The sequence below is a fragment of the Amborella trichopoda genome, chromosome 7 (assembly GCF_054954075.1).
Source record: "Amborella trichopoda isolate Santa Cruz 75 chromosome 7, AtrichopodaSantaCruz75HAP2 v2.0, whole genome shotgun sequence".
NCBI classification, from domain to species: Eukaryota; Viridiplantae; Streptophyta; class Magnoliopsida; order Amborellales; family Amborellaceae; genus Amborella; species Amborella trichopoda.
In genome coordinates this window covers 38,692,931-38,719,733 of record NC_142342.1, presented here as the reverse complement: position 1 = coordinate 38,719,733, position 26,803 = coordinate 38,692,931, and the positions used below count along the sequence as shown (strand labels likewise).

The following is a 26,803-nucleotide window of genomic DNA, read 5'->3' as shown; positions in this document are numbered from 1 at the left end:
AACCACGAAAGAATGAGGAGCCACTTGAAAAACAAGGAGTTGTTAAAGGAGTACTAGGATAATTTAGTAAGTTCAAAAGCACAAGCAACAAAGTTATGAAGAACTTTTCACACAGAGCTTGAAAGGAAAATTCCCCCCTCTCAGAGAAGTCAGTACTAACCTCGAGAATAATATTCCAAGTCCATAACGGGCCCACAGAACGTACAATTTGTTAAAAAAAAAAGCTCAATTAATTCAGTGGTCCCGCACAGGCCGAGAATCAACCCCGAAAGCCGCACACGCGTCCACGCATGACCGGCCACAGCTGGTCTAGAACACTTACGTGCCAACCGCTTGACGTACACGTACTGCTATGATACCAGTTTTAATGGCCCACCCAGTACGAGCCACGTGTCCCATATAAAGAAAAAAAAGCAAAAAAGCGGAAAGTATTTAAAAGCCTATATCTCGGTGGGCCACATACGTGTCAGATCCGGTGGCGTGGGGTGATATGATTGGCCCACGTAGTCGGAAGGCATGGAAGTGCGAGCTTCGGCCGATCATATGTCTAGTACACGCGTCGAACATCGATTGAGCGAGGTGACTTCCGGTCGGCTAGCAGACGCGTACGTCATAAAAGACACGTGTCGAATATTGCTGGCAACTCCAGTCGGTGCCCGTAGCGAAGCGGGCAGCTGCCCGATGACGTGGCATTTTCGGATTCTTCCACGAGATTAGCATTCGAGTAAGGTGTGGAGTTGCTATTTCCACCAGATTTTGTATTTCTCTCAGGTAAATATGTTAGACAATCAAAAGTAAAGCGCACAGTGAGTGTCGAGAAATGCGATTTCAATATTAAAAATTTTTGTAATAGTTCTAAAATATATTTTTATTTTTAGTTATAAAATTTAAATATTTAAAAATAATATAAATCGTATTGATTTATGAAATCTTATAATAAATAAAATATGAATTTTTTTATTTGTATATCTCGATTTCAAGATGACCAATTGTAACCACTGTTTTTTAGAGCTGACATGTATAATATAAGTTAAACAACTTATGTAAGTATTTTTTTATTTCATAAACTTTTTTCTTTTTCTTTCATCACTAAAATAGTAAATTCTTTTTCCGTATTGTTAAAAACTAAAGAAGTTTTGCTCTTCATCAAAGAGATACCAAGAAATAAAAAAATACCTGATTTATTGTTTATTTCACCCATGTCAAGAAAAAAGCGAAAAAAGTTTATATCGTTGAGGTTTAAAACTATCAAATTAAAACCCATCTCAACAATTTTACAAGAAAATGTTGTTTTAATGCCTAAATATCTTCATGTCAAGATGCATGGATTTCAGGTTTTAAAAATACTACATAAGATAATTTTGGACCATCAACTCTCACAAATTTTCAAATTTTAATAAAACTACTCGATTTATATTAGTTTAAAGTTTTAAATTTATAATAAAAATAAAAATATATTTTAAGGCCAGGACAAAAATTGGAAGGTCAGCTTTACACTATACAAACCAGACCCTAAGCTTACAAACGTAAAAAAAAAGAAAAAAAAATTAAAGTCGGGACAATCAATCACCTCAAAATGCGATTTAAAAGGCCTGTTCTCGTTAGAAACGTTTCTCTCTTATTTCGGGCATCTGGCCTCCCGATAAAAACCGCCATTCCTGTAGAAAGAAGCAACTGTTCATTAGGAAGAGAACCGCTGTTGGGGATGGTAGCGGCTTCTTAGAGCCGATGACGGGGATCCGGTCGCCGGGAAACCGATTTTGTGCGAAAAATCGGTTTTCCGGTAATCATGGCGGATATCATGGTAAAGGAAGCAGGCGAGCCCCAGTCTCCCGCCTTTGAGGCTAGGTCTAGGGTGGCTAGGCGCCGGAGAATGGAGATGAAGCGGTTTTCAGAGCAGTTCCATGTTTTTCCTGGCGTGTCTGAGCAGCCCGAGGATGGCCAGAAAGTCGGGAAGAAGGACAGGAAAGGGAGGGTTTATGATGGAAAATGTGAGAGGATGAAGGGTGAGGTCACCGGAAAACTGCCTGAGGAAGGGATGGCGGTTTTGGGGAATAAGGTTTCTGGTTTTGCGGCGGAGGGTTCTGCGGGTTCTGGTTCGGCGATGGAGGTACCGGCGCATGGATACGTTTCGGTGTACGGGATGTCTAGAGAGATGGAGGATGCGGTCTCTATACAACCAGGCTTCTTTGGGGCGTTGCACTTCTTTGCTGTTTTTGATGGACATGGCGGCTCTCACGTAAGTTCTATCACTTTCTCTCTCTACCTCGCCCTCTCTCTCTCTCTCTCGCCATTTTAGCTGAGGTTCAATCTCTCTCTCCACCATGCTACACAACTTAACAATATTTCATGTTGGAAAATGGTGTAATCTCTCTTTCTCTCTCTTCTAAACATTGCCGTCTCTTTCTCTTTCTACCTTCTTGTCTATACGAAATACTTTCTCTCTCTAACTCTCATTTTACAATACTTTCTCTCTCTAACTCTCATTTTACATGCTCAGCAGTGTTCTGGTACTATGTTGTGGTCTCTCTTCCCCTGATTCTCTTCGTTCTTTTGCCTTTTCGACTGCTCATTCTCTCTCCTCCAATACTGAGCAATTTTTTTCTCTCTCTTCCACATGTTATCCGTCTGGCAGCTTTGTTCTCTCACTATCATCCACATGTACATGTTTAGCCCATTTTGGTTTCTTTCTCTCTCTTCCAGCCTGCATGTCATGGAGTATCTCATTTTCTCTCTCCTCTTTACCATTCTCTTTCCTCGTTGTCTTTGGCAACATCTCTCTCTAATTCAGCAGCACTAGTCTCTCTCTTTCTCTCTCTAAGTTTACAACTTTTCTCTAATTCTTCTTGTATGTTTCTACATGGCTATCACCAGCTCGTCTTACAACTCTCTCTCTATATCTCTCTCCATCTCTCTCTTTCTCTCTTTATCTCTCTCTCTCTCTTATGTTTGGTCTCTCTTATGTTTGTTCTATCAGGTAGCTCTGTCATGCAAGGACAGGCTCCACCTCCTTTTGGCTCAAGAACTCCATTCCTCCTCTCCCACTCTCCTTCCTCAGTCCATCCCTCCCTGTCCCCCAGAGTTGGCCCTGCCTCTTCAGCGCAGCTTCTCGTGCATGGATGAGGAGGTCCTCAATGCCTGTAGCATATGCGGCCACGATGCTGCCTCCTGCGGTGACACCCCGCTCACCTTCGCATCGGAGATGGTTGGATCGACAGCGGTCGTTGCCATTCTGTGCTGCGATCGGATTGTCGTTGCGAATTGCGGTGATTCTCGCGCGGTCTTGTGCCGAGCTGGCAAACCTTTCCCTCTCACCACTGATCACAAGGTACACAGATTTCCCATTGCTCTTGCTCATTTTTCTTCTGTAGAGACTAATTAATACAGTGGCGTTTCTTTTTCTTGGGTTGTTATAAGCTTTGAAGGCATAAAATAGGATCTGATTTCCAAATAATTGGCCACATTGGTCTAGGTACTAAGGGGAGAGAAGAATATTTTTTTTTTTTTTTTTGGGTTTGGGGGGGGGGGTTTTTAATTTTTGGTTCACCTTCAAATTTTTTATTTGTTTGGATAGAGTACTAAAGACTTGTGCGACCAATAAATAATTGATTATCATTTATGCAGATATTATATTGCTAGACTTAGTTACAAAACATGGATTGGCCTTGTGATGTCAATGATTTTGGAGTGGACTTTTAGTTTTGTTTGATATTGAGCTTGGTAGGCTTCATCCGAGATTAGTTGCCAACTTTTGTTAAAAATTGGCCAGCTTCTCTAACTAAGGAGAAAAACGGTTTGGTTTGGTCATTCCCTTTTTTCTATTGTGACATTTAAAACATGGGTGGAGATAGTAAATGCTCGTGGTTTTTGTTTGGTCACCCTCTTTCTTTTATAGGTATGGGGGGAGTATCAATGACATGGATGATCAATAATTATTATTATCTTTTTTTGAAGAATTTTTGTTCCAGTCTTAATGTCCATACAAAGATTGGTTTTTTTGGCGGTTTTCTGTCTTGTTTGATAGGGATTTTTCATGGTCATCCAATATTTTGATGTAAATCAAGTTATCAGCCAATATGCTTATAATATTAATAACTTTTTACTTGAAGGACAATGTTCAGTGTTCTAATGCTAGCACGGGAAGAAAAAGCGGTTGTTTGTTAGACATGTGAAAGCTTTCTATGTTCCCCCATGCAACATAGAAGTTCTATCCTCCCCCTACCATCCAGCTGTACATTTCTTTTAGATTCGACGTATGAAAGTATTTTATTTTTAGTTTTTTTAATACATTTTACTGAATATGAAATTTGGTATGTGCCATCTTCTCATTGGGGCCCACTTATAAAAAATATTAACAATAATTTTTCAATAAGAAATAATGACCAAAATACCCTTGAAACTTTTAGGGGCATGTTGGTCATTTTATTTATTGAAAATATTATTTTTATATTTTTCGTTAGTGCGAGTTAATAGAGGAATGAACGTCCAAAATTTGGTGTCAAAACAGTATAGAACAAAAATAAAAAATAAAACAGTGTAGAGATGTGACATTGTGATTGGGGCAAACTTAGCTCTCCATTAAACAATGGACGGTTGGATAAGGGGAGGATAGAACTTCTATGTTGTAAGGGGAACATAGAAAGCTTTCCCTTTAAACATTAAGAAAAACAAAAGGAAATCATTTTCATTTGTTCGAGTTTGATAGGTAATGGGTTTGCATGTGTTCATTGTTGTTAATTATGTGCTCGATTATTTGCATTTATTTCTCTCTCGTTTTATTTTTTTTTTCCTCCCTAGCCGGATAGGCCTGATGAACTAGCAAGGATTGAAGCTTCAGGAGGGCGTGTAATCTATTGGAATGGGCCTCGAGTGCTTGGAGTTCTTGCCATGTCTAGAGCAATAGGTTAGCACGTTTCCTCCCCCATTTCACTCGATTCTTGTTGCTAATTTAGTACGCTTAATTGTTTATCAAAATCAGAAGAATGTGTTTTTTTATTGAACTGTTTTGAAAGAGTTTGTGGATTAAGGAATTGCATATCTATTATGTTCAATATTTCTAGGTATCTACAAGTAAGTCGTCATTGGTCTTGTTCAACAAGTATCGATATGGTGGTATTAAACTTGAGATATAATGACTAAAAAATATGACAAGATTACCAGACATGGGAATGCTTCAAAAGAAAACCTAAAGATTTGTTTGGAAAAGCTATGGCATGTTTGGTTATAACTGTCGATATATCCATCCACTGGTGGGCGTTGTTTAAGATTCGGGTTCCCGATTTTGGGGTCTCATTAAAGTTTTGGTGTGTCATGCTCTATGCCACCTTGCATCTATTGATCTGATGATTATGACAAAATGGATCTCTACTTCTAACTTATTTTTTTCTGAATTAATGGAAATTGGCTTAACTTCCTATCATCTAATAAATTATGAACATAGAGTTTTGAATTAGTCTTGATCCTCCTCCTAATTATGAATCAAAAAGTTCAAAAACATTTTTCGGATTTTTCATCAAACAATAACTATTTGAGTTCTTTCAAAAAATATACAAACAAGAGATTGTTTAATTTTTAGATTGGATCAAGATCAAGGAGGGACTAAAAGAGGGGAAATAAGAGACTGGGTTGAGAGCATAATGAATAGGATTTGAGGATGAACTAAGAGAGGTAGCCAACCTAGGAATGAGAAAAACTAGGACGAACTAAGAGAGGAAGTCAACATAGGAATGAGAAAAACTAGGGATATATTAAGAGTTTCTGATTAAAACTTGATGTGGAAAGCAAGACATAATAAGGGAAGTAACCAAGAACATAAGATAATTAGGGTGCTTAATGCCATGGAAAGACCACTAGTAGTATTAACCAAGCTTTTAAAATTCGGTGATCCGGATCAAAATCACATAATCCGAATTGGAAATCATTCAGGGTGATTCGGATCGAAGTTGCACAATCCAGATTGAAAATCATCAGGGCGCGGTGCAATCCGATTCCTGCAATATATTGGGAACTGGCCATGTCCCCCAAAACGGGTTGTTGGGTTGGATTGGCCCTAGGTGGATCATTACCCCCAAAACGGGGTTGGGTCGGATCGGTCCGTACCGGTCCCCTAGGTGGATCATTACCCCCAAAACAGGGTTGGGTTGGATCGATAGGTGGATCATTACCTCCAAAAAGGGGTTGGGTCGGATCGGTCCCCCAAAACATAGATTGGTCGGATCAGTTCGTACCTGTCGCATGTCACCCACGTACCAATACATGTGACATCTTACGTCTATCTCATTTCTCATGTATGGCTTGTTAACTGAGTTGGGTTCTCTCTTTTTATACCCAAGTTCACTTCTAACAGCCAACGATGTAGGACTAATAGTCCATTCCATGAGCAGTGAGATGCCATTTTTATCGAAGTTTTATCATTGTGAAACTTCTTATGAAAACAAATATCATACGTTAGATGATATTATAAGATAATATAATAGTTAGAATTTTTATGTGAAAATCTTAGTATATTTTAAAAAAGCGTCGATGTGGGTCTAGGTTGTGGGTCTATGATGTGACATCTTATTATAGTTATACCATAAAACAATAGTCCCAAATCTAATATAAAAAATCTTAATATAGTTTTAAAAAATTAGTATAATTATGTACTATGATAATGAGATTTTATTATAATCTTAATATCATCTAATTTAAAAAATCTTATAATATTATAAGATAAATTTAAATTTATTTGCATTTGTATAGTAAAATAATTATGAATTATAAATCAACAATTCCATTTTCAATGTAAAATATTATAGTTAGTTGGATTGTGATAATTTTGGATAAGTAAAGAGAATTAATAAATATTTGATGTAATACTAATTTCATTTTATAAGGGATATTATCTTTTTAATCTTATAAAATGGAAGTGTTTTTTAATATTTTTGAATCATTTTAATACAATATTAATATACTAATATATAATAACTAATAATTATACAAACATCCAAATAGGGAAACATCATCTCAATATTCATGTAGTTTTGCAAATAATGAAAGTATATAATGCAACTCTCAAATTTTATCAAAACTAAAAAAAATATTTACAAATATTTTTAATAATTTTTTAAAATTTATAGACCAAAACTGGTGGCTTTTCTGATTCGGATCGTCGATCCACCGATTTGACACAATTTTTGTGGTGACCGATCTTCCATGTAGAGAGACCTCTAGTGGTACAATAGTATGGGTGTTTGGACTAGAAATAAGCAGGTATATGTACCGTAATATGTTTAGTACTATAATCTTTGACGATAGAGCAAGATGAGTGTACATGATGAATAAGTTCCTAATAGAATTATGGTCGAACAAATATAATATATTAAAAAACGGCCTGGGGGATAAAAAAAAAGAAGTTAAATGATGAAAAATGAAACAATACAAAGATTTTTTTAGCAAGAAATCGTTAGTACAATATGATTAAGTGGGAGTTAGATTTTATAATAGTGAATTGTGTGGAGTAGGAGATAGATATCAGGAAGGGAATTGAGTTTTTGAAAGAATTCGTACAATGATGTGAAGTTGGGATTTTGATGTAGTGGGTTACTTCCTAAGGTGAAGAGCGGCTTAGGTATTGAAAAATGCATTGTCACAACCTATCAAGAGAAGGGAGTTAGGGAAAGAGTGATCTACCATCCATTGTAAAAGTCATATGGTGGATTGGACTAAAAAACCTGGGTATTGGGAATCTAGAAGCCAACCATTATTAAGAATATGAATTCACATCATGTATTGCTTGTTGTCATCACCTCAGCCAAAACCAAGACCGTGGTAAAGACAACCACCTATATACAATGGGGATGCAGGTGATTGGTATCCAAATTTTTTATAACAAAATGTATCTTCTTTGTGGAAGGAATATATGTTTATTTCTAGATATTGTAAGGAGAATATTACAATATGCTAAAACTTGTTTATGTGTTTGAGGACTGCTATTGCCACCTGAACTATCTCCTCTTTATGTTCTCCTGACAATTTACAAAACATTAGCTATTGTGCACCTTAGTCATAGTGAAGTACTATTCGTTCCAATGTGGAAAAACTCAAGTGAGCCAAGTCGGACTTGCCGGAGTAACTCGGACTTGCCATCTTGGCGAGTCTGAGTATCCTTGAGTTGCATAGTCGGACTAGGGGATCTTGAAAAGACAAAATTCCAAAAAATTATAAAAAATTTAAAAGATATGAAATTTATTTGTAATATTTCTTTTGTATGTTTTTTATCATTTTGAAAAATGTTCGAAAGTGGTTTGGCCATGAATATACATTTTTCCCTTCTTTTTGGAATTTCTAAAGTACCCCCGTCACAAATTGAGTATTTCAAAATTTATTTTTTCACTACTTTTTTAAACCTCATTTAGATGACTTATGTTTAATTTTATTTCTAATTTTTTTCTTATTCTTGGAAATTTGTTTGTATTGTTTTTATTTTTATTTTTATTTTTAACACTTTTTGGCTTTCTCCGACTCTTACCCAACTCGAGCGAATAACTCAGACTCGTCCTGAGTTACTCGGCTCACCCATGGGTTGAGTCTCATCCCCGGGCCGTGATTTTATGCTTTGATTGGTTCTATTGTGTACTGGCTTATTATCCCTTTCATCTTTCATTTCTACATCACCCATTTTTCTGTGCCACCAGTTTTAACATGTCAACCTGACTCCGACACTTTCAATTAGTGAATGAGGGACCTCTTTTGGCCCCTCTCTGTTCATCACTTCACACTCTTCACAACTAAAATGGTATTGCACTACATCCCACCCTCTCTTCCTCCCCCTCCGTCTCTTCTCAATTTTACTATTGTCGTAGTGTATCCTCTCTTCTCTCTCTCAATCTCTCTCTCTGCCTGCCTGCGTGCCTACTATTTGTAATTGTGAATGATCAATTAGCATCCTGCTTACTTTGTTATCTTTCTGTTGAGCCTGCAATGCGGAAGTGGATGATTGACTTGTTACTTTTCAAGTCATGTGGAATGCTTGGATTCTTTTGTAGCAAAAACAAAGCCTTAACCCCACAATTATTGTCATTTTCTAACTCCTTTTTATGTAGAATTATTGTTGTTTTTGTTCTCTTGTTATTTCCCTATGTTGATTAGCTAAGTTCATGGTACTCATTGAATAACAAGATATTAAGTGGAAGACTTGGAAGAGAAAGAACCAAGGGTATAAACTTTCATAGATCTTATCCAACATTTGGGGTAGGGGCCCTTTGTGGGAATTCAAAATTAGACTTTTGGCCTTGGTTGAAATCTAATTGTGAACAGGGAAAGTGTGCAATATATCTGACGTATCACCAGGGCATCACTGTCCTTGAATGCTAGGCATCTACATTGTGTGATCTTTCCTTGGAAACTTCTCAATAGTATTGTTGACCCTAGGTATTGTTCCCTCCCGATTATTCCTAATCTTGATCTTTTTTGCCTAAGAGGTCTCCTTCATCCCTCCTTTCTTCCCTCTCTCTCTCTCATGTATAAAAGAGCTTTTCCAAAGTGTCTCTCTTTCCCGCACTCTCTCTCTTTTAACTTGAAAGCCTCTTTGTCCTCCTGGGAAATCCTCTTGTTCATTCCCTCGTTTCACCTAATATGCTTCTCCCTTTATCTATTTTCATGAGTGAGGTAGTAGTCAGCAGCCTCAAACGAATGATTATTCTGATTCAATAGTGAGCTTGTTGAAAAATGGGCTAGAAAATGGTCATACAAGCAGGTTTGAAGGGTGCTACAGTTGTACCACCAAAGAACCATGTAGATAAATTAGAAATTTTGCTTTACTGATGTTGCTAATATCAATGAACCAAGCCCAATTTGGATGTACTCATACTAGACTTACCTGGATGGAGTATAAGATTGATGGAAACATTATGAAGAAAACACAATAAAGGGTTGCTATGGCACTTTGGACTAATCTAGAATGTGTGTTGAACAAGTTGCAGTTTTCTAAAATGACAAAGAAGTCCCGCTTTGCAATATTACTTAGTTTCACTACGCTTTCTCGATTTCATCTAACACCCTTCACATCCATCAGATACTCTTGTATAGTTGTCTTCCTCCATCCTTCTAAACTACTACAACATCATCTCTACACCCCTCTGGAATTCACCATATAAACTCTCCTCCCAACAACGCTTTAGAGTCTTCCACTTGGGGACTTTGCATTACATTTTTCTTGAGAATAAGCATGCATAGATATTAAATATTTTTTACCCCTACGGATTAGAAGACAACCCAAATTACAACAAATTACTAGTTTGAATCCAAAATGGGTTTACTCTCAACAACACCCATTACCCATATAGTGAATTTTTCATTTCAAGTAGCATCCTTAATTATTCGAAGTATCCGCTGTCAAAATCTTTGCGAAGATGTCCGCCACTCGTTTTGCTAGCTTACAAAAAACCAATTCGACTTCATTGTTTTTGAGATGCTCCCTGATCAAATGAAACCTTATATCTCCCTGATCAAATGAAACCTTATATCTATGTGTTTGCTCTATGCAACCTTATATCTATGTGTTCACTCCACGCATAGAAAAACCAGATTTTTTGGTAATGCCATAGTTACTTTTTTGTTAATGTTGATCTTTGTGGTGCTTGAGTAAACTATGAATTCTTCAATATATTTCAAAAACCGAATGGCATGACACATAAGATGCTACCATATTTAGCTTGACATGTGGATAGGTCAACAATTGCTTTCTTTATTGAGCACCAAGTAAAAGCTGTAGAGCCATTTTGAGATACATAACCCACAATACTCTTTCTATCATTCAAACAGCGACCTCAATCACTATCACTATCATGATCATCATCATCCATCATCCAAGCCTTAATCCAATGACTTGTAGTCAGCTACATGAAAATTGTTTAGGCAGACTATAAGGCACCATATCTCTTCTCATCGCTTCCATTCATGTGCTTTTGGGCCCTCCCCTTGTCCTTTTAGAGCCTTCCACATGAACCAAATTGCTCCCCCTAGCCGGTGCTGTATTGGGTCTACACTGCACGTGGCTAGTCCACCTAAGTCTATTTTCCCTCATCCTCTTACCTATTGCAATCACCCTTAGGTTTTCTTGTGTATAGTTATTTTGAATTCTATCCATTCTTGTCTTACCACTCATCCATCTCAATGTCCTCATCTCAGCTACACTCACCCTATGGGCATATTGTTTCTTGGCAACCCAACATTTTGTCCAATAAAGCATGGTTGATATTGTAGCCATCTTATAAACTTCCACTTTAGTTATTTTGGTAAGTGGCAATCATATAAAACTCCAGATGCATATGTCCACTTTGCTCACTCAACCCTAATTCTATGCATGACATCGTCGTCAAAATCTCTCCATTCTCCCAGATTATCGACTTAGATATTGAAAACAATTTCTTTTAGGTATTTCTTCGCCATTAATCTTAACTAGTTTTTTGTTTTTACTCTTATTATTACTAACCTTGTATTCCACATATTCTTAGTCTGGCTACATTTAAAGCTATTAGATTCTAGAGCGTCCTTTCAAAGTTCTTTGTGTTGATGCCACCTCTATTCTCATTAACCAAAACTATGTCTGTGCAAACAACATTACTATGGTATTTCATCTTGTAGATGCCTAGTTAACTAGTCCATAACCAAAACAATGAGATATGGTCTCATCGTTGACCCTATGTAGGCCTGTTGTTAGTGAAATCTCACATCTTTCCACTAGTTGTCCTTACACTGGTTAAAACTCCCTTATACATATCTCTTATCTCGTCAATATATATTTAGGGACTTCTTTCCTTTTAAAATGCACCAAATTAACTCTCTAGGTAATGTATTGTATGTTTTCTCTAAATCAATAAAGACCATGTGGAGGTGTCTTTCCATCATCCTAAACTTCTCAATCAATTGCCTATGTAGGAAAATGGCCTCAATTGTTGATCTCCAAAGCATAAAGCCAAACTGATTCTCAAATACACTTGTTTCATATCTTAGACTTTGCTCAATTACTTTTTCCCACAACTTCACAGTGGCTCATAATTTTGATTTCTTGATGGTTCATACAGTTCTATCTGCAACCTTTGTTCTAAGTAGGTACCAAGATATTTTTTCTTTGTTCATCTGGCATTTTTTTTGTTCTCAAACTCTTGTTGAACAACTTGGTCAGCCAGATAATTCCAATCTCTCTTGTGCACTTCCAAACTTGTATTGGGATACCATTTGGTCTTAAGACCATTCTTATCCTAATACTGTGAATATATCTATGACCCAATGTTGTTAGATTTGCTTTGGAGACCCAATGTTGTTAGATTTGCTTTGGAGTCTTCTTCGGTATTGTAAGAAAAATGAGAAAATTCAGTGCTTCAACCGATTTAGAGGAAGACTTCGGATTTTTTTTTTTTAATGTAATATAAGTAAATTAAATATTTATATATAAAACATATAAAATAATGGAAAACATTACATAAATAAAAAGATTAAAACATTTAAAAAATACTTTTATATAGGTATCTCTTTTTTGACCGAAGCAGCCCGAAGCTTCGGTTGAAGCAGACCTGAATTTCACCAATGCAGACCAGAATTTCACTGAAGTAGCCCGAAGCTGCCTGAATCTAATCGAAACGGCAACACCATGCTTCTCTTCGTTTCAGTTGGCAACACCATGCTTCTCTTCGCAACACCAGCAAATCGAATTTGATAACATTGCTATGACCTCCAACCACATTTATGTAAAAGGTTTCTCCTAATGCTATGATCTCGAAGGGTTTCTCCTAATGCTGTGCTCCCAAACTTGACCTCGTCCTCTTTCACTACCACCCTCTGATTTACTTCCTTTGCATGGCATCATAACGGTTGGAGCTACTACATTCAAATTTTCTGCAGAATTTACTTGTGCTCCTCCATTTTTCTTAAATATACATTCAGAACTATAAATCCCAAATTGTTTTTGCAATTAGAACATTTAATTTGTATGTCTTTCATACATGTGTCGATTAAAGGGCTGGCTAAAAGTTCTATAATCTTGACATCTGGAGTTCTACCTTATTTCCCTTAAAATTGTCAGGGCCTCATGCACCTTGATTTGCTGCACCCTGACCACATTGTCTTTTTCCTCTAGATCCTCATCTTTCATCCTTTGGAGAGAGTTTGTTTGAAGCACTTGTTGAAGAGGATAGTCTAGCTTTTGAGCATTCTTTGTTCATGAGCTTGTAGGGATCCAACAATTGATCGATAGTCACAAACGAATGGACCTTTCCTTCTTTCGATTGCCACAACTATATGCTCAAGTTTTGGAGGTATAGATCTAATATCTTCGTCAGAGCATGAACATCGTTAAGGGTTTTATTCCTGTTGAATTCGAGAGAGCAAAGGAACAAGAGGAGTGTTGTAGGAAATTTTAAGTTATTAAAATTATATGGACGTGTAGGGTTCTTGGGAATTCTAAAAGATTTTGGAGTCATCAAACCATGGAAGTTTGGGGGGCCACTTTTCTGCCACCAAAAAATGGAAGTGGACCTAAGGTTTGTGTTCTACAGAGTGTGTGTATGATATTAGTCTAGTTATGGTCAATTGATTTTGTTTTTGTGACTATGTTTATGGCCTTCTCCAAAAGTGTAATTTCATAATTATGCTGTGGTGCAGAAACAAACCTAGTTTTTGTTGATAAAATATTCTATTTATGCCTTTAGTATATGATACAAGGTTAAATGGTCTCTCTCTTTTGGGAAAACATTCTTCTTTTTATATTTCAATTGGTGTAACCAACAGCTTAATTGCAGGTACCAGTCATGGTACAGGCTGTAAAGCAAATATTTTTGGGGCCCTTCTTTTCATGTCCTATTGGAAAATGAGATGTCTCTTTCACCTTTTTTGTTTTTTTTTTTGTTGTCGCATGTGCTTGCCACCATCGGTGTTTATTTGTAGTCCAGCTTTTGAAATTTTGTCTATTTCTCTCTTTAAATAGACAAAAGGGGTTTATGAATTAGGTGGTCTCGTTTGCTTTTGATTTGTGGTTTATTTATTAACATTTCTATATTCTTTTTCAGTATATATTTATCTATAATTATTTATTTTATTGATGCCTTTTTCAGTACATCTTTTCGAAAAGGAAAAGTGTTAGATCTTTTATCTTTGGTACAAGGATGTCAATTGCCAATGGCAATTGGATTTAAAATCAAACGGTTGGGGATGTGATATTGACTAAACTTAGAAGTTCAAAAGAAAAGTTCTCGATCTTTTCAACATCGTAAGCTTTTGGATTTGATAATTGACGGTTTAGACGGATTGTGACCTTGTGCCAAAGGAAAATGGTCTTACAGCATAAAATCCATTTAAAAATACTGAATGCAAAGTAAATTCTTTCCAAACACTGAGAAAATTATTCCTAGGTCAGACTGGATGGTTGTCAATTTTTTCTGTGATTGTTTTTTATTTCTTTTATTTCTGTTTGTAGAACTACAACAATTATTGATCTTAAGATGCTGATAGGGACTCGAGTGGGTAATTTCCATTGTATACATGCATCTTAGGATCTAAAGTAGTTCAGCTCACAAAGCGAAGTGATTTCCTCCTTTGGTAATCCTTTATATATTTATGTATTTGATTTGTTTAGATGGCTAGGCTACCGATAATCATTAGAATCTTTTTATTTTTTATTCACCAAAAAACATTGGGTATTATGCTTTGGGTATCTTCTTTGCATTTCCTTCTAATTGACCTCAAAAAATGCTGGACGTATGTTATCTTCACAGGGAAATCCAAGAAATGCGTTTGCAATTTATACAAAACAAATATGATTTCACCAAAATTTAAAATTGAAAATGAGTTGTAAGAAAAAGAATATGTACTTTTTTTATTTCGAAGTTCTCTTTTTCTTCAAGTTTTCTTCATTTGGCTTTTGAAGAATCAGTTTCAAGGAAGCACAATCCTGGGAAATGCCCGCTGTTATGTTATATAATCGGTAAGAGTATGGACCATTTGTAGAAGAATTTCGACAATGTGATTGGTGCTTCATAGGCGATGTCTGCCTTTGAATTCTGAATTCTTGTCTTAGTAGTTAAGAAGCATTGTTAGATGAAAGTTCTCGAATCAGCTGGATATTGGATATCAAACAAGCACAAAGAAAACCTTTTGATGGGAATTAGCTGCACAGGAGACAGGTACTTGAAGCCATATATAACATCAGAGCCCGAGATCACCATAACAGACATAACACCTGATGACGAGTGCTTAATTCTGGCCAGTGATGGCCTTTGGGATGTTCTCCCAAATGAATTGGTTTGTAATGTTGCTCGTCAATGTCTCTTTGGTCGCTCGCCCCCAAGGCTTACGCAACCAGAGTCATCGGACCTGGTTGGTTCACAAGGGCTTGATGATGGTTCGCAGTCCCCATGCACCCTTGCTGCTACATTGCTTACGAAGCTTGCGTTGGCCCGAAAAAGCTCGGATAATATAAGCGTTATTGTAATCAATCTCAAGAGAAACCAGAATTGATGGACTAGTTGGAGAGGTTGGGGGAGAGAGTTGTGTGGATGGCAATGGGGAGAATTTGGGGCTCTGTGGGGAAGGGGGGAGGTGCAGACAGAAGTATAAGGTGGAGGTATAAAATCTGCACAGAAGGTTGTGTTTTCTTTAGTCTGCACAGAAGGTTGTGTTTTCTTTAGTGAGCTTTAAGGTGAGGATGGATGGTATGGAGAAGACAAATGAATTGGGTTCTTGTTTTTTGTGGGGATTGGGTTATTGAAGTCGATAAAATACTTTTTTGGCTGAAGAATGTGGTGGCTGGAGTGAGATTTCATTGATCGCATGGCCTTGTTTTACAATTCTTTTTGTAGTTGAAAACTCATGGATTGAATAAGGTTACAGGATGAAATTGTTGGATTTGAGGAATGGGTTGAGCGTTCTGCGTATCCAGCAGGAAAAATTGTATATAATCATGGCCTTAAAATGAACAAGAAGTTGGTCGTCTAAATGTTAATGGTGTTCAAACCAATATATTTGGGCATGTAAACTCTGGGAAACCCCTGTTCTACCAAATATTGATGCATTATGAAATTGCAATTTGGTCTCCCAATTTTCAATCTCTTTCTTAACTGAAATTTGATGTTCTCTGGGAAACCCCTGTTCTACCAAATATTGATGCATTATGAAATTGCAATTTGGTCTCCCAATTTTCAATCTCTTTCTTAACTGAAATTTGATGTTTTTTAAATTTGTAACATGACATCGGTTAGGCTCTCTCTTTCTTGGAGGTCGTTCAATATGTTAGATCTGTGTTTTAAAACTTAGATTACTGAGATCGGTTGTTTACCTACAAATCTGTGTTTGGATCGTGGAATAGGCAAATTGGGATTGGGTTTGGATGAATTTAAATCGGTAATTCAAAATAATATGAAAAATAAATGAAACAAATTAAAGCAGAAGTCTATGGGGTGGGGATCTAATGGGGATTTGGGAAAATATTAGATGACCTTATGAAAAAAAAAAAAAAAAGAAGAAGAAGAGGGGAAAATTAACCAATATCGCGTTTCAGTTTTTATGACTTAGGGGTTAACTACAATCCTATGTACCTTTTGTACCTACTGGAGTTTAAAATTTTGGTACGAGTAGCCCCACAATTATATTTTCGTTGTTCGTTTAGAAATTTTATTATTTTGTTGTTAGTAAATGCCTAATCCATTTCTTAGCCATTTAATGAGTACAAATTTTAATGACTACAATAACAATAATATATTGATTGTTAAATAGTTTGTCTTCTGTAGGTATTTTGATAGTTTTTTTTAGTAAATGACTGAATAATAATATTAATTTATTAACAATAGTAATAATGATATCGATTAATTATTTAGCAAGTGCAAAAGTTATATTTCATTTTCTTTTCAAGTATAAATTTGTAAAATAAACGGATTGCTCTCTTTTTCTCACAGCTCCTTCTATCTCTCTCACTCACTCTCAAAAAGCTCAAAAGAATATACTCTCCTTTTGCGCTCTCCTGAAAAAGCTCAAAGAATATACTCTCTTTCTCTCAAAACCATAAAGAAACACCCCTCTTATCTCTTTTCTCTATCTCTCTCTCTCCTCTAGTAGCCTACGATATGCTTAAAACCAGTTAGGGGTCGAACTGGCACTTTTTTCATCAAATCGGTTGGTTTATTCTGCTAATTGGACCGGTTAGATGATGAATCAGACATTTTAAATAAATAATGGTAATGTACCTGTTTCCGTTGTTATTTTAAATTAAGGACCTTTAGTGGGCATACTTGAATCCAAAAATTTACTTTTTTTTTATTTGTTTTGTGCATTTTTTTGTCTGTTTTTTAGTGATTTATTGCTATAAATCACCATCTAAAATCTATCTAAAAAAAAAGAAATTTGGATTGAAGCATAAAAAAAAAAGAATTTCTTGGATCCATATGGCGGATTTTTTAGGTTTTTGAAAATTTCTACCAATTTTTCAAAATAATCTCTTTAATACCTAAGGGGGTTTGATAGATAATCGAATTATTTATCATATTCACATTTCAATTTTTTCAAATAACCAAATATTATTAATTGATTTTGGGTAAAAAAGTTGCTGCTCAAAAAACCTGTTTTCGATCCAAAAACATAGATTTTTTATCAATTTATTGATCGTTTTTTATCAAATTCAGCTATGGATTTTGATCAAGTCTTAATCTCTCAAATAAAATAGATATATCTGTTTATGATTAATTAAATTTTTTTATATGAAATTTTTTGTTGCACGATGTTAAAATTTCGTAGCTGTTATTTCCGCCTTTGTTTTCAATTAAATTACAAATATCAAATATTTTTTTTATGAGATTTGATACGTTTGAAAGATGATCGAAACCTTTACCATGCATGTATATTGATATGTTCGATTATCCAAACATTGATGATCGTTTCTTGCTCGAAATGTTGCTCGATTTTAGGGGTTTTTGAAGAATTGATTTTTCTAAAAAGAAAATATTTTACTGAATAAAATTACGTTTGATGAATGTGGGAAGTGTTTTTTTATTTTGCTTAATAAAATTATTTTTCTAATAAAATTATGATTTTTTTAATAAAATTATGTTTGTTTATGAATATGGGAAGTGTTTTTCTATTTTGCTTAATAAAATTATTCCTTTGGATAAAATTATTTTTTGATGAAATCGATTCTTCTTTTTGATAAGTGCATGATAATGTCACCCGATCTTTTGCTTGATTTTTTTTTTCTCGATTTTTTTTAATTATGTTTTTTTAAGTGTATGATATAGTTATATTTATAATAATGGAAATTGGATATTTTGTTTTTTAAGGTGCATGCAAAAATTTTGGTTGCCTTATGTTCAATGAAACACTACACCATTGTCTGGTATGTACTTCGCTCTTCTCTCTTTTCAAAATTTTATTTATTTATTTTTCTATCAAGGATTTTGGAATGTTATTGAAAGAGAACTATACTTTGCTTTTCAGAGCTTTGGGCAAGAATATGTTTTATAGCCAACTATACTTAGACTTCGATTGCTCTAATCTTCTTTCCAAAATTTTTAAAGATACCCAAATTAGATATCTAATTTGGGCAAGCTTTCTATGTTTCCCTTACATCATAAAACTATATATTTCCCCTTATCCAACCGCCCATTTTGAATGAAGGGCTAAGATTGCTCTAATCACAATGCCACTTGTCTATACTATTTTATTTTTTATTTTTTTTCTATAAACTATTTTGACACCAAATTTTGGACGTCCAATCTTCCATTAAACTCGCACTAGTGAAAATATTAAAAAAATATTTCCAATTAAATAAAATTATCAAAATACCTCTGAAAGCTTCAAAGGGTCATTATATTTTATCGAAAAATTATTTTTAATGATTTTTTATAGGTGCGCCCCAATGAGAAAATGGCACGTACCAAATTTCATGTTCATACAATTTGTATAAAAAAAACTAAAAATAAAATAATTTGAGACATTGAATCTAGATCAAACGGTGAGTGGCTCTCTTGATCAAAATCGGATGGTTGGATGGTAGAGGAAGCATAGATCTTCTATTGTGTAGGAGAAGTATAGAAACCTTTTCCATCTAATTTTAACCCAGAACCATGCTTTAGAGTTTGCACACAGTTTCTCTAACTTGCAGGTCTATGCTCCTCATCTAAATGTCGCTTACTATATAGATCTTTTATCATTGTAGGTTATCTCGATTGGTCTCAAATCTCTCTGGTAATGCGAATCTTTGGGAGAGTACTTCCACACACACACATACACACACAGAGAGCGAGAGAGGTGATCTTAATTGCAAATCATCCATCACATTTGGCAATATGGTTTGGGTCATTAATATTAAATTACACCCAAACCACATTAAATTAACCTACCGCTTACACCCTCAATTAACAGCAACACCTTCAAAACATAACTCTGCTGAACAGGCAGGGATTTGTCTTCCCCACTTAATTATTCAACAAAAAAAAAGAAAAAAAAACTTTTTTTCCCTTCTCTCTAACTTTTCAACGGGAGATCCCGAATGCCACCTGTTCTTTCTAACAAGCAACTTTTTCCCTCTTTCTCTCTCTAACTTTTCAACGTCCTCTCTCTCCCTATCCATAACCATTTCACTCCCAAATTCACCTACAAATGCGCTCTAGGAACCCACCCCAAATTTCACTCCCATCGCAACCATATCTCTTTAGAAAAAGAGTCATTCTAACGGTGGAGTAAAGGTAATAACGCATTTTATGACTTGTAGTTTAAAAAAAAAGGGCTTATATTTGGGCCGGGCCAATATTGTGAACATTTTCGGTCTGGGCTCAGCGGTCTGGCGGGATTCATAAATTTGCGAGTCTTAATTATTTTTATATTTTGGTTTGTCGTTCCGAAACGTCGTTCCGCTAAGTCAGATCGGAGGGCGGGCGATTTGGTCACGTCTCCGTTTTCTAAAATCTTGGTTAAGATAAGGGCGGGCGGCATAAGAGAGGGTACGGTTCCTAGCTATCTATCCGATGGTCTGCAATTCCTGATAAGAATGGGGCTGGTCTTATATTGCATACCGGTTTTTTTGGTGGTGAATTATGGAATAAAAGTCCTAATTCGAATCGTTCCCTCGCATCCTTAAGAACCTTTCTCTCTCTCTCCTCCCTCCTCGTGGAAAGAAGGTGGTGAAGAAGTCAAAAATCCCGGATCTTGATACAGTATTGTTGGACTGTGTATCGTAAACAGCTAGGGTTGTTCGAAAATGATTAAAAATAACGTTTTTTTTTCGTTTTCTCATGGTCATAAAACCCCATTTTATAGAGAGTGGGGGAGGCCCTTCTGCATTGTTTCTTACTTAGAATATATGAGAAATTGCCTTCAAATCTGGGGGATAGGAAAGTTATCTACTAACTATTGAAAATATCTTTTAAAAATATGTAGTAAATAATATACATAATATTTTTAGAAAAATATTAAATAGGGTGAATCAATAAAGAATGTGGCATATGTAAGGCTCCCATAACTACGTACCAAAACTTCCCACTTGGCCATGAGGTAAAGTCTATTTTACTTAACATATTTAACCTTCATAGCAGATCCTTGTTATGAGGCTTTTCACATCATTGCAGTTATATATCTCATGACCCAAAAATCATACATAGTGTTATTATGAAAATTTTCAGGCTAATGTGATTTTTTTTCTCATGGCCAAGACATAAAAAATCTATCCCTTTTGAAAGTTTTCGACTTACATGTTAATAAGTCTTGTCAAAGTTACATGCTCCAAAAATATAATAGCATGTAATCCTTTTGCTAAAGGGTCTATAATCGTACCAGCTGATGCTAAATAACTCAATGTTGTTGCATTACTTTCAATAATATCATAAATATAATAATGGTTAATTTTAATGTTCTTACTCTTGGAGTTATAAGTTCTATTTCTAATTCATGAGATGATAGCTTGATTATCACATAAAGTTTTTAACTAGTCTGTCGGCTATACCTAGTTTCAAATCCTTTATGAAGTGTTTAATCCAAGCAATATAAGTAGCAGTAATGCCAAACAATATAGTCAGCTTTCATAATATATTCTTTATTGCTTGACCAAGATTATCAGCTTGAAAGTATAAGTTTTGTTTTTAGTTTTTTAAATATACCCGAGTATCTCTTGTATGGCTTGCCAATGAGCCATCCTAGCTTTATTCTAAAATCTATTTATAAGACCATATGCATAACTCAAATCAAGTCTTGTATAAAATATGACATACATTATATATCCTATAACTTGAGCGTATGGATTTCTTGTTATCTTAGCTGTCATTATCACTTGATGGGTATGCTCAAAAGGATATGATTGGAAGTAGTCCGAAAAGATATAGAGACTTATGGCATCACTGCAGCTTTGACGTTTATCTATTTTATCCGCACTAATCAAAGAATAATTATTTTTTTCATGAGTATATAAAATTAATTTAAGGTAGTAGGTGGAACTCTAGTTCTTTTAGGTCTATCTAATATACTAAATTCAAATGAAACAGTCTCACTAATTATAGAGGGAGACTGAGTAATAGGGTCTTCAAGACCCTTATCTTTATCAATTTCATATAAGTTATTAGGTTTATATATTGTATGTTCATCATCACTATTTTTCAAAAAATGAGAGTCATGGCTATCTACTAAGGATCTAGTTTCATGATTATAAAATTTGTAGCTTTTAGAATTGTCCAGACAACCTATAAAGGAGCATTTGATAGTTTGACTTGGTAGTTTATTTCTATTTTGTGATGGTATAAGTGCATGTACCCAAGAACCCCAAACTATGAAGATATTAAAGTATGGATTACTTTCAGTTCTATAGTTTATAAGGCGTTAAGCCTATGGCTTTAGTTAAAACACGATTAATAATGTACTTTACAGTATTAGGAGCTTCACCCAAAAAATAAGGAGATAAATTTGTGGCTCATCATATATCTAACCATGTCCATTAGAGTTTTATTTATTCTTTGAGCTACACCACTTTGTTGTGGTGTATATGACATGGTGGTTTGATGAATTATACCATGCTTTCAACAAAAATGATGCAGTGATGGGCCTACGCTGCTAATAAGCGCCAAGGTGGACGCATAGTTGTTACCTTGGACTTGTGAATTGAACGATACATGTGCATGTGTTTATTTGCTTTGGAAAATTGCGAATGGTAAATATGAGTCTTGCATAGAAGTTAATGTTGCATGTATAATGGGTTAGTTTTGCATGTAGTTGTTGATTTAAGAGTTCCAAAGATAGCTTTTGGTCTTTTAATGTATAGGGACTTAACTAAAGGTCTTTAAAAACATGTAGATTTAGGTTTTGAGTTTATAAAAAGGCTATACAATAGCTATAAAGAGGCATGACGAATTTTGAATGAAAATATTATTTGTTGCTAGCAATTTTCTGCTGCACTTGGATTGAGTGAGTCCTCCCTTGGAATTGAGTGATTCCTCCTTTCCGGAGCAAGTGGTTCTGCCCTATCTTGTTGGTTGAGAGATTCCTAGCAACATTTCGTAAGCTCCAGCCTACATCAAGATGGTATAAGAGCAGGAACCTTTTGAGCACCCTAGACATTGCGATTGTGTGCAATGGCTGCTAAAGTAGCCCAAAATGATCATTAATTCTCATCTTCTTTTTCACAACGTTTAGAAGTCATAGATTGGGACTTGAAACCAATATTTGATGTGTATCCTGATAAGATTTGTGTTTGGTAGAAGAATCAATCTATGATGAAGAAGTTGGTGATCCTAACTTTGATGAAAAGAATGAAGAAAATACTATTTTCAATGAAGAGCTGGGTATTGACAAGGAAGATGATGTTGGTGATGGTGATTATGATGGCGAAAATGGTAGTGATTATGTTGGGCTATTGCTTTGTTTTCAGTGGAGAGGCCTAACAACTTGCCAAGTTCTAATAGAAGGAGGTTGCAGCTGCAATGCATGTTTTCTCTTAACCCATTTTAAAGTTCGTAAGCGAGTTATCTCATGTATGTTCATGGACGATAATATTATGTATATGTACTACAAATGTAACAATGTTGTATATGGACAAAACATGATGGATAAAGTTTTTTTTGAGAGATGCAGTAATTTGGAATATACATTTCTTTCTTGTTTTCTTGAATTAGATCTCATCAAAATTAGGGAAAGTGCATATTCCTTGATGGTGACAAACATGCCAATCGAGCACTATTGTTGATGGTAGTTAAGTATTGCTCATGTTGTTGGCATGCAATTCGGTATGCTTATAGCATTACGATAAAAAACGACATGTACATAAAGGATTAGAACCCATGGTTGTCTATGGAGAAGATTGGTTATCTCTTGAATAGTATGCTGATTTCCCTATTTGGACAAAGAAGAACGCTCTTAATAGAGGCAAAACTGTAAATAGTGTACTAAAGGAAATGACGTTTCTTTCTGAGAAAATTATTTTTCTATATGAAATTCCCATGTTGTTTTAGCCAAGATTGAAATGAAGGGGTTTTGTAATTATGCAGTGCCGAATATTTTATGGAAATGTTGCGATTTGTTTAATATTTTTTTCAAAACAGGTGTTTGCGTTCTTTGTTGAACACAATTCATTGGAACTATACATTCATAAACTCATAAAGTATAATAGCAATAAAATTAGAGTGGCACAACAGAAGAAGATTGACATCACATTCATCTTAACCTACTACAAAACATGAGGACGAGTTTTTTCCAACAAAAGGAGTATAATTCAGGCGCTAAGTAGATTGTGCCCTGGAAGAAGAGTTAAAGCAACTTTAGAAAGACCTTAAAATGAACTCGAGGTTGAGTTCTTTTCCAAAAGGGGGAATGATGTAGCGTTGGGCTTATGCTCCTAGTAAGCGCCAAGGTGGACGCCCAATCAGTGTGATTGTTACCTTGGACTTGGGAATTGCATGATGCATGTACATGAATTTATTTGCTTTGGAAAATTGAGTATATAAAATCAGAGTCTTGCATTGAAGTTAATATATTTTGCATTGGGATTTATGTTGCATGGGTAATAGGTTAGTTTTGCACGTAGTTATTGTTTTAAGAGTTTCAAAGGTGGGTTTGGGTCTTCCAATGTATAGTGGCTTGATTAGGAGGTCTTTAGAAACATGTAGACTTAGGTTTTGGATTTATAAAAGGGTAGTACAATAGCTGTAAAGAGGCATGACGAATTTTAAATTAAAAAATATCATTTGTTGCTAGCAATTTTCTATGCACTTGGAGTTAATTGATTCCCCCTTTTTGGCATGAGTGATTTTGCCCCTATCTTGTTCGTTGAGAGATTCTCGGTAGCATCTCATAGGCCCCGGCCTGCATAAAAAAATAGTAAATAAATCGGAACAGTACTCACTACTACTATCTGTTTCAAGGTTTGTAATACATCTTCCTAGTCGATTTCCTACATTGGCTTTATATTTGTTAAAATGTTTCTAATACATCTGCTTGTATACTAATTAAGTATGAATATCTATATTGGGAATAATCATCTATAAATATTATGAAATATTCCATATCTCTTGCTGTTTTTATATTTAACGTGTAGCATATATCAGATTGTATAATATTAAGAAGTTAATTAGACTTTTTTCCCTTAGGAAAATATTTCTTAGGTAATTTACTACATGGAAATCAATTTCCCGTAAGTTGGAGAGTAAGACTCATTTAACCATTTTATTTATTTTATTTTTATTTATATGTCTTAATCTTAAATGCCATAAGTATGAATCATCCACACAAATGTAAGCATCAAATGGAACATCCATATAACCAAAATAAGATGAAATTTCATTAATGTTCAATCGGTACAAATTATCAACTTCAGTGCTATACACCAATGCTCAACAATGTTTACCGATGGTGGCCCGATTTGACCTGAATTTTATTTCATATCCCTTGTCGTTTAGTCTAGGAATAAAAATCAAATTGCACCTCATATTGAGCGCATTCTAAGTATCAGTGAGCAAGATATTTGCTCCTTCACATAGACATAACTGGTAAGTATGAACACCCAAGTACATTATAATAGGTGTCATTCCCCATATAAAATGGTTGGTTACTGGTTGCAATCTCCTCAACTCTGTGAATCCATCATTGGTTCTCAAAATATATCACATGGAGGTTGAGTCGACCCATCAATTCTTTAAGTTATGGTCGGTGACTAATGATTATGAGACTCCACAGATCAAGTCCTTTAACTTATTGTTGTTCTGAGCAATTGTTATTGTTCTGGATCCCAATTTTGCTCTTCAGGACAATTGGCATTGATGTGCTCAATTTCTTTGCAATAGATCGAGCGGTCCCATACTTCTTAGATCGAGCTCGCATCATACTTCTCGTTGTAGTGTGGTCCTCAATTACCTAATTAAGACATCCTTCATAATACTTAATATTATGGTCCTAGCTACTTTGTCATCTTCTAACTATTTTTCTAATCACCTTCTAGCTTGCTTGACCATTGACGTAAGGCTCTAAAACTAGTGGGTGTCCCTAACATAATCTACCCTATCACATAGGAAAATTTGTTCTATTAAGCTTTTTGAATCTAGATAAATTCTTTCGTAACTAGCCTAGATGCCATTTTGTTTGTGTATGTTACGTTTAGAGTTGTAGATCAAATATACTAGTACGAATAAAGCAATGGTCACCAAGTCTTTGTTGGCTGTGTAGTACATACTTGTCGAGCCTTGAATGCTTATAGTTGAGAAAATGCATATAATTGTTGTGTAGACCCTCGCTCGAACAGTCGGTGTGCACAATACAACCAAGTGATGGAGTTGCCATAGCAACTCAGATGGATGGAGGCAGTACAATGATTTTCAGTAGTGCAAGAAAGATGTGCACACTTATTTTCAGCAGTAATTTTTTTAGAGAGGGAAAAGGTGTTCTGCAATGAAGAGATGAAGGGGTGGTGGGATTGCTGCTTGCAACAGTAAATGCGAAGGAACAATCATGGGCTTACTTAACAGACTAATAAATTTTTTTACAAGAGTGAGAGAGGCCCAACCAAAAGAATTTGACAGGAAAAATAAGCCTTTAACTTTGAAGACTATGGAGGAAAAAAGGAAAAGAGAAGCCTTTTGCATAAAAGATTATGGGGCAAATAGGACAATCTTCACCCCTCTTTGACCAATACGAAATCCACAGAATACTATCTCCAATCCCTTTTAAAGCTTCCGAAAATTACAGAAACTAGGAAACTAAGAAAGGAAGACCAGAGAAATCGTAGACAGAGAGAAACATAATAATTATCAAACCCAACTGCAGGACTAACACAAAAATTTACCTAATTTATCGCTCCCAACAGGTGGTGGTAAGATTGTTGAGAGAGTAGAGAGATTTAAAATTAAAGAAGGAATGAATTAAAACGAGTAAAATGGAGATTACTTATCTTAGGAACCTGAAACTTGGAGGTTTGGGCTCGGATCAGACCGCGACCATCTCCTGTTTCGAATTTACTGCTGAAACTATACATTGATTTAAATGATATTTTGCGACCCATTCATATTTTACTGCTGAAACCAATGGTTTAAAAAACGGATCGGTGACCCGGATCGGGTTTCCAAAAAATTGATCCGAATCGGGTGAATCGGTCAGAATAAAGCTTAAAAAAAATTCGAAAAATTTATTAAAATTCATTATAAATGTTGGTTTTTAGGAATTCAATAAAAAATGAGGGTACTCCATTAAGAATTTTCATGTTTTTGAATGAATATGCGAATATTGATATGTTCTTTCCCTGCATGAACCGCCATTCAGCATTTAATTTACAGTATTTCGTGCTCATCCCTATACTGTTGCTGTTGGGACTCGATAT

The 26,803-nt window shown here is 35.3% G+C and overlaps 1 protein-coding gene and 1 long non-coding RNA gene across 8 annotated transcripts; one reads left to right on the top strand and one right to left on the bottom strand.

Annotated features, from left to right (window-relative positions):
* The first annotated feature begins 1,487 nt into the window (after positions 1-1,487).
* On the top strand, positions 1,488-23,200 carry LOC18422822 (putative protein phosphatase 2C 24). Of its 7 annotated transcripts, none has more exons than XR_002281971.2 (5): positions 1,488-2,239; positions 2,978-3,328; positions 4,798-4,903; positions 13,118-13,295; positions 13,427-13,690. XR_002281971.2 is itself a non-coding variant. In XM_088872795.1 (5 exons), the coding sequence occupies exons 1-5, from the start codon at positions 1,790-1,792 to the stop codon at positions 15,070-15,072; spliced, it is 981 nt and encodes a 326-aa protein (XP_088728921.1). In that variant the 5' UTR covers positions 1,488-1,789; the 3' UTR covers positions 15,073-16,072. The 7 variants fall into 7 exon arrangements, 6 of the variants coding, with proteins under 6 accessions (XP_088728921.1, XP_088728920.1, XP_006827523.1 ...); XM_088872795.1 differs by lacking the exons at positions 13,118-13,295; positions 13,427-13,690 and adding exons at positions 14,903-14,959; positions 15,056-16,072; XM_088872794.1 differs by lacking the exons at positions 13,118-13,295; positions 13,427-13,690 and adding an exon at positions 22,701-23,200.
* Positions 23,201-24,753: 1,553 nt separating this feature from the next.
* LOC110007804 (uncharacterized) lies at positions 24,754-25,808 on the bottom strand. Its single transcript, XR_002282008.2, has 2 exons — positions 25,664-25,808; positions 24,754-25,347 (listed from the first exon to the last, which is right to left on the bottom strand). It is a non-coding gene; the product is annotated as an uncharacterized LOC110007804 (long non-coding RNA).
* Positions 25,809-26,803: the final 995 nt, after the last annotated feature.